General features: G+C 34.7%; 1 protein-coding gene and 1 long non-coding RNA gene across 3 annotated transcripts in view; one reads left to right on the top strand and one right to left on the bottom strand.

Annotated features, from left to right (window-relative positions):
• The first annotated feature begins 1,771 nt into the window (after positions 1–1,771).
• Positions 1,772–2,805, top strand: LOC306992229. The gene is made up of 3 exons (XR_013796245.1): positions 1,772–1,917; positions 2,190–2,242; positions 2,465–2,805. It is a non-coding gene; the product is annotated as an uncharacterized lncRNA (long non-coding RNA).
• A 1,138-nt stretch (positions 2,806–3,943) lies between these two features.
• Positions 3,944–8,919, bottom strand: part of LOC306992225 (uncharacterized protein) — a 54,245-nt gene continuing 49,269 nt past the window's right edge. The window contains exons 1-4 of one of the 2 annotated variants that reach the window (XR_013796244.1): positions 7,737–7,825; positions 4,463–4,780; positions 4,289–4,363; positions 3,944–4,165 (exon numbers count right to left, since the gene is read on the bottom strand). Coding sequence is in view for 1 of the 2 variants with exons in the window: in XM_079600877.1 (XP_079457003.1) it covers positions 4,141–4,165; positions 4,289–4,363 (100 nt within the window). In the remaining variant the exon portion in view is untranslated. Of the gene's footprint in view, positions 4,166–4,288; positions 4,364–4,462; positions 4,781–7,736; positions 7,826–8,919 lie in introns of those variants that run through there. The other variant, XM_079600877.1, reaches the window with a different exon arrangement.

The following is an 8,919-nucleotide window of genomic DNA, read 5'->3' as shown; positions in this document are numbered from 1 at the left end:
CTGACAACACCCACAAGGTGGCGCGAACCCCCTTTATCTGGAAGCGACACTCAGAACGAACCGATGACGTATCCACACAAACCGAGGCCTCGTTTGTCATGAGTCACGTGATTTTCACGTTAACAACACAAGCCTCGAATCGCGGCTTCATCTGGCACGCCCATTTTTTCTCGACACAAGCTCCGACGCCTCGGTTCAAATGTCACATCACTACTTCCCTGGATTTATCTCACCGCACTCACCGGGTTCATCTGGCCATCGGGGTCCCTGCGCCGCTAGCCTGTCTGTTCTGGACTTTGACCTTCATTATAATATATACATAATAAAGAGCTTTTTACTTGCATCTTGCTTCCTCTTCTCATTCGTTACACCCTTAAGTTCAGTTGGATTAAACAATAGACAAATGTATTAAACTGAACAAGAAGAGAAACAAATCAAAAGTTTAAAGGATAGGCTACTTTGTGATTTTGTGTATTGTACTAACACAATTGAAAACATGCTGAAATGTGTGAAAAAAGTGCACTTTTGATGATCTTTTGTTATATTGGCACTAAGAGTTTTGACAATGTACACTTTACTTGTGAAAATAGTACCAAAGTCAGAAAAAAATAACTGTAAATACCTACAATAACTATTACTGAATAACTATTACTGGAAAATTCCCACATTTACTGCCAATGCTTGAGCTTGATGTATTAGAACTAAACGTATTTGTTTAGGGGTTAGAGTTTAGCTTTGGGGTAAGTGCGCTATAGTAAGTAAAGGTATTGTATCAAATGGTAAAGTATACTAAAGTGTGACCAAATTATCTGTTGTAGTATAACGAGTGGTTGGTGATCTCTGTTTTAGAAATACCTGGTTATCATACAATATCACACGATGACATCACAACATCATTTAGTTACTTTTAGCAACAAGTCGACCATGGTCTCTCTGAATACTCAATTCTGATTGGCTGGAAGTTCCAGTCAGTTTAATAATTTGTTTTCACATTGGGCGGTTCTTTGTTTCCACAGCTAACCATGAACTAGCTCTTACTTAAAGCATCCACACAAAAAAATTATTTACAAAAAAACACAGAAGTAAATTCATGGCTACAAATCACAAAAAGAGAACAAGAACATGATCCTGATACAAATTATATGTGAGTATGTGAAATTATCAAGAAATCCAAGTGTTTCTTTTTTAATTTTCTTGTTTGTAAGTTGCTTTTGTCAAAAAACATTTGCTACATGAATAAATGTCAATAATCAGATCCAGATTGTCAAGTGATTGCTGTCAAATATGTATTGTTTATTGTTTCATCTCTAGATTTCACTGTTATCTCATTGATTCTCACTGAAGGATCATCAGTGAAAGTTCATCCAGGAGAAAACACAACACTTCCCTGTAGCATTACAGATGACACAGAGATTACCTGGATCATTACAAATGGAAACCAAACATTTGTCAGAATTTTGAAACTAGAATATCTGTATGGAGGTTACTCTAAACCAGAGCCCTCCAATATTCACCCAAGTTACTCTGGGCGGATAAAAGCTCTCAGTTCATCCTCAAACACTCACTCTCTGCTTCTGATGAACATCACTGACACTGATCTGATGCTCTACTGCTGTATGGACTATAAGACTGAGCAATCTCGCTGCACAAAACTGGACTATGAAGGTAAAAAATTTTCCCCATATTTTTTCATTTAACACTTTCCTAGTGTATTTTTGTATCAAACCTCAAACTGAATTAGAAATCAGTATTTTTCTGTCATATGTGTAGATGTGGATCAGCAAGATACAGATATTTTAAGTCATGATTCAGTGATCCTCAGTATCGGCCCGTGGCTGCCTGTCGTCTGTGTGCTTCTGCTTCTGATACTGGTGTCAAGTGTCTGTGTGTGTTGGAGAGCAACAAGACCGCAGAAAGGTGAATATTACTTAAACGTGATTTTATGATAACATCGGACAGCTTTAAAATAATCTGATTACAATCAGTTACTCTAAATTAAATACTAGCTGATTACATCTTTAACAAAGTAATTTGATTACTGTACTAGATTACTTTAGTCTATACAATATTTGATGCAATTACATCAGTAGTAACTATAATAACATTTCAGAAAAACTAAGAGTAATGCATTACACCCAACACTGATTACATTATATTTACTATATTTTTGTATAATGTTTTCTCTAAAGGTTGTGCAAGAACTAATGACCTACACCCGGACTGGATTCACAATAGTGTTCAGGTCAGAATCTCTCATACATTAGTCTGCCGTAATTTCAGTTTGCAGGTTTCCAAGTTTCCCAGTATTTGAGAGGCTAGAATTAGATATTGTATATGTATATATGTTAGAGCTCCTGAAAAAAAAGTCGAACAAAAGTCGCCATAGGCGAATAAAGCTAATTCTGACTGATTTTGATTCAGTAACCTTTAAGCTGATCACATTCCCTTTCTTCTTGCTTTCCAGGGTGAAATAAAGTTCGGTCATTTTACATTGAGACGTGAGGATTTGACACTGGCTGAAGTTATTTATACACCACTGAATAATATTTGTTAAATCGTAATTTCAAAATTCTTTGAAATTTAACACTTAACATACCTACACACATTAGCAGATTATTAAATACACACTGAATGTGTTAAAACTAATTATTTTGTTGTGATTATATGGCATCATAAGCACCTCTTTCTGACTGAAATGAACAACATTGGCTTTATGGATACATTTATTATCAATGTGTTTTCTATTTGTAATTTTAATGAGATTTACTAACAGTTAAAAAAGCAACACTTATAAAAAAAAGTGCAAACCAAACTGAAATGAATTTGCTTGTGGGTGATGTCTAGGTAATGACTTTTGAACATCCTAAATGTTTTTCATGCCAACCATATAGTTTAGTGACCGTTAACCACATCTTGTTTTTCATAGTTGTCAGTCACAATGGACATTTATAACCACACATAGCGCTTTACCACAATGCACCACTAATGGGAGAAATGTACTATTGTATCTGTGCTACAGACCACAGCAGGTCCAGAAAGCGTGCGATCATTTCAGAGAACAACAGATGGAAATTCTCACCACAAGACTGCAAATGAGTTAATATCTTCTTATTTCAATGCATGATGTTTGTTAAAAAGGGCATTAAAGTGGATTGGTTCAGATAATCAACATTTTGAATAAACCCTTTTAGAAACAATCAGTTAAAGGGGTCAAGAACTGGATTATGTTATTATTTATTTTATAATGTTAGTATTTTTTTTTTTTTACATAAAAAATTGTCAGAATTTTGAAATAGAAAGCATTTTTTCTAGCCTAGGCGGTTTTCAGTTTGGGCGATTGGAAATGGAGCGTTCTTTGATCGCATTCTGTATATAATTCAAACAGTTTAAGATTATTTTCATCCTACTCAGAGAAACGATGTGAAGTTGATCTTTTAGTCACTGGCTTGATTTACCGTAGCCTACTGATGCATAAACAGTACTGAACGATTTGGAGAGAAAGATAATCTGTCTGAACTTAATAATTACACATCAGAAATCACTGACCACAGATCAGGCATTAGAATAAAGTTTACTTGCATGCGGCGTAACCATGTGCCCCCCCTCCCCTTTTCTAGCCTTGGTTTCAATAAAAGCTGTTTTCAGAATAACAAGGACGTTTTGAAACTTACAGGATATTTTTTATAGTATAATAGCCTCTTAACTGTCAAAAGATCAATAATTTTTTAATAATTTGTTATTGAACCAATCACAGCATTCAGCGAATTACCATACACAAGCACATACACTTAGATAGAAACAATTTACACAGAATGGTACAAATAAACAAATGACTCAAGCTCATCGTCGCTTTAAATATTTTCGAAATAAAACAGTGAAAGCTCTTAAACTGTAAAAATAGTTTTTTTGTATTGTTAATTTGTATTTTACAAATTTTACAAACACGCTGTGTGGTGGGACCCCCTCAAAAACGAGATGATTCATCTCAAAGAGTTAATCGAAATAAATGAATTTCTAATAATGTGCTCTCATTATGAGTTTGCTTTTAGACATTCATGATTCATGATCTGTCAGTTGATTGGGAAGATCGTCCCTCAGGAGTGAGTTTACTGAGAGATGATGCTGGTGGTGGAGTGGAAGTCAGGCTTTGTTTCTTTGAGCTTTGCTGTAAAAAAAAAAAAAAAAACTATGTGAATACAAGAATACTATGCTAAATATGCAACACTTTATAAGATTATGTTGTTACAAAGTCAGGTATGTTTCACCGCACTTGTTGGGTTTAACTTACAGAAACTGCTTAACTTCCTCCCTCACCCATGTTAGTCTCGGATCAAGACAGAAATCTCCTCGTTCAGTCTCAAAGCTGTTAAAGAGAATGAAAAAATTAAAACATAAATCTAGCATCAGATGCTGTTGATCTCTAATCATGACATGTTTTCTTTAGAGAAGAACTGATTCTTACATGACGGCCTTCACACATGGAGGACTTTGGTTTTGCAGCCTGACACCGATGATAGGATCAGTAAACTGTGCTCGAGTTTGTTTGGAGACGGCAGCACAGCATGGTCTCACCTTAGAATCAGCATCTCCTGAAACTGAAGAACAAGGTAAACCTCAATATTCTGCACCGTTCCATCAGATATAATAATATACAAAGACTTTCAAGCACTTTACCTGTTATAGTCCAGATCACAGATGCAAAAACCACAACAGCCAAACTCCTCATGAGGATCCTTTGTGTCTCCATTGTCAGTCGATCTTCAACTCTCACTGCTTGTGTCTGAGAGAATACATTCAATACTCTTACTAGTTCACCTTAAATAGTCAATAAAGCGGAACTTAACGCTTGTGCTTTGTTGAAAACCCTGCAACACCTTTTGTGTTCTCGGTCAAAAATGGCCGGCCTTTTAAAAATTACTTGTAAATAGTTTGTTATGCGATATCACCAAATGTTGTATTCAATCTATCAACTTCTTGTCTGTCAATTGGCACAGGTTTTATATTTCTTTTTGGAACGGACTGATCGTAGGCCTAGGCCTCATTGATCTGAGCTCATGGACCTCAGTAGGAGTAATAAAGTAATACAAATTGGAGTAATAAAAGCCTGATTTGTGGATAAATTTGTCAATATTCAACAAAATATGGAGAATATCACACTAGTGTGCTTTAATATTTAACCCTAACCACTCTCCTAACCCTAACAGAAAGTTTGTTTTGAAATGTTTAGATTTTTTACAAAATGGAACAAAGTCACACTTGTGGAGTTCCCAGTCAAAATGACCGCCTTACAAAAAATGATTGCTTGTAAATCGCTTGTTATGCTAGATCAACAAATATTAGATTCAATCTTTGTCAACTTGTTTTGTTTCAATTAGGACAGGTTTCATATTTGTCTTTGAAACTGACTGATTGTAGACCTCATTGATCTGACGATAAAGTTAAACATAAAGTGATGAGAAAGAAAGCCTGTAATACTCAAAATAATTTGTGTGTGTGTATATCCATGCATGCACAGGTCCGAGGCCTTTATCTTTGCAAGCACACATATAATTATGTGAACATGAACATGATGCTCCCGAGCAATAAATATGTGTCTTATTTAAAAACATATATTGTCGGATCTATTTTCGATCTCCCCGTTCATTTTCAATGTATGGTCATTTTTTTACCAATATAAGCTCAGATCAATGAGGCCCACCACAATCACTTTTTTTTTTTTTTTCTTTACAAAAAGTTTGAATCCAATTAATATTTGGTGATAATATAGCATAATTTAGATTCAAAAGGTACTTTTTGTAGGCTGTTCATTTTTGACTGGGAAACCACAAGTCTGACTTTGTTCCATTTTGTACAAAATAAAAGCATTTCAAAACAAACTTCCTGGTTAAACATGAAAGGACACTAGTGTGATACAGTGTACAGAATCATTTTACATTTTATGCAATATTGCTAAAATTACACAAAAATAATGCTTTTTTGGTAAAAAAATTAGATAGATAAAGAGCAGATAAAGAGTATCTAAAATAAAAAAATAAGTAAATAAATAAAAATCCTGTCCTAATTAAACAAGTTTACAAAAATATTTAATCCAATATTTGGTGATAATATAAAATAATGAGAAATGTATAAGCAATTTTTGTAGACCGGTGGTCAGATTTGACAAGAACACCACATGCAGGTGAAAAAATAATAATAATTTACCACAAACTGAACTGCATCAATAATCTCTTATTTTACACGACAGACTTCAATCCTTTTGACATAATGCTGACATTTACACTTGCTTTAAGAGAGAGAACATGATTTATAGATTAGTATTTTGTTAGTGGCTCTTCAACACGAACCCCTTCTAAATAACACGTCTCTGTGTGCATTGAGAATGTTGTGCTTGTCAAATAAAATCAGTCATAATAAATAAATGTCATTTCTTGTGTTTTTTTGCATCACTGTTTATTTACTGATTCTTATTCATTTCAAATACATTTTCTGAATCTTATTTATGCTACATATAAAAGTACCTAATCACGATTAAGTATATTGTATTTATGGCAAAAGTTAGAATGAAGGATAAACTGAAAAAGCATTTAAACACAACTTCTTCTCACGTATTTGAAGGCTACTACGGGCCATTGAGGGTAAACGTCATAATATGCGACTCCATATTACTTTACGGAGAGCTTACGACCCACTACCTTAGAGAAATAATTCACTTAAAAATTAAAATTCTGTCATCAATTACTCACCCTCAAGTTGTTTCAAACCTGTATGAATTTCTTTCTTCTGCTGAACACAAAGGAAGATATTTTGAAGAATGTCAGCAAAAAAGAAATAAAGGAAAAAATACTATGGAATGTCAACTGACATTCTTCAAAATATCTTCTTTTGTGTTCAGCAGAATAAATAAACTTGAAACAACTTGAGGGATGTAAATGATGAAAGAATTTTTATTTTTAAGTGACTATAGGCTATTCCTTTAAGAACAAAATGTGCAACCGAATAAAGTACAGATCTAGTTTTAAAGAAAACATCTCACCACAATGTTATTTTTGTAATCTTGACTCTGAAACTCTCACACATTCATTTTGTAATTGTAAATACTCTGAAGACTTTTGGAAGCAAGTAGCCTATCTATGATAGTTTTTGATACATTCTTAAAATCAAAATAGAGGAGTCTATAAGACTTAATACTGGCTCCAGAATTGATAACACATTAAAGGTAATAATTCTTATTGGGACGTTTCATGTAACGTTATAGGCCTACATAAAGCTAATGTCTATTACACCCTCCTTTAAGATTTTCCTAAAGATCTTAAAATATGACTCATTGAATTCAATTACTAAAAATAATAAGTGTATAAAAACAAAAAAACAAAAAGTAATTTGTAGAATTTAATGTTTTCGCCTACTCTGTACGATACTGTTATCCCCTATTCTGTTGGCTTCTGTTTGATGTTAAATATCAATTTTTTTATGAAAGTTGAATAAAAAAAAAGGACTGAGCTACGTATAAATTAGCTAATAGGCCTATTTACTAGCCTCTAGTGTGGACTTTACTTTCCAATTTAAGTAAGAAATTGTGAATGGCTGGTGCAACCCTACCCTGTTCGGGACCGTTAGTTTGATGAGAATTAGTCTGATATCTGAATGTTTTTTATTATTTTTCTCCTTATCCCTAACATATATCTAAATCAAATTAAACACCATCAATAAAAAAACTAGCTAGGTTAGCTGATTACCTTAAGAGGCCAAAATATACACAGCAATCAGGTCGTAGTTTCTCAGACAAGCGGATGCAATGAGACCTCGAGCTTTTCCTGTTTGTTCATATGACCTGATATGACAATTCGTCATAACATCGTAGTCGGTTAACCTAGTGCGCCATCTCCTGGGGAATCGCCGTCTACAAAACCGAGCACAGTAAAACTTGACTGAAAAATCCCATTTTTTGTATTAATTTTTTTGCTTAAATACACATAGCTATATATATTCTCTTTTAATAAATTGATAGGCCTATATAGATACTAAGATTTGCGGCATCTTTAGGCCTCAGTCCTCAATCTCCTTCAGACCTGGAGGAAAGATGATCACGTTATGAGTGTTTTTTTATTTATAAATACATAAGCATCATATTAAGATGTCATATTAATATAGGGTCCTTTCAGTCTGAATTGAATCCAGCGCGCTGTTGGATCAGAGCAGTACTTGTCCTTCTCTGTGTATAATCTGCAGGACAGATATACAGTACCACTGAAATGAACACAATATCAGGCATATAAAACTGTGACGTGTGTAGAGAGAGCTTACACTATAGCATCCACACACGGACTCAGAGCGTTCTGATGCCTGTATCCAATCAGTTTAACTTCAGGAGGGATTCTTCCCCTCGACACTTCCTTACAGCAAGTCACTCCAACTCTAGTGGGCCGACGATCTGAAAGAGAAACAGAGATTGAAATCTCCAAAGCGTGTGTAGTGTGCGTACTGTATACAGTATGTGTGAAAACAAGACGATCTTGATCTTGATAACGGCTCCATCAAAGAAAACTGCTATAGCTAAATGCAATCTGTAATGGATTCACCATCAGCAGAAAACCTACTCCTTACTCTTGATTGGCGGGACCTCTGTAGAGAGGGTGAGCAGCTTCAAATATCTTGAAATAAACATCTCTGAGAAATTTGCTTTAACATGATGTACAAGCCAAGTTCCCAGGTGAATAAAGCCAGACACCGAATGTACCATCTACGACAGCTGAGGAAATTCAGGGTCTCGCAAGCAATCCTGAAAACGTTCTATTCAGCAACAATAGAAAGCGTTCAAACTCATGTATTTCAGTGTGTTGTGGGAACTGCACTAATCACTGTGAAGCTCTGCAGAGAGTAGTGCACTTAACTGAGTATCACAGGGTCTGCTCTCCCCTC

Source organism: Phoxinus phoxinus (genome assembly GCF_949152265.1).
Source record: "Phoxinus phoxinus genome assembly, chromosome: 24".
In the NCBI taxonomy this organism is placed as follows: domain Eukaryota; kingdom Metazoa; phylum Chordata; class Actinopteri; order Cypriniformes; family Leuciscidae; genus Phoxinus; species Phoxinus phoxinus.
The sequence above is the reverse complement of the archived record's forward strand: the minus strand, read 5'-3'. Positions and strand labels throughout refer to the sequence as shown.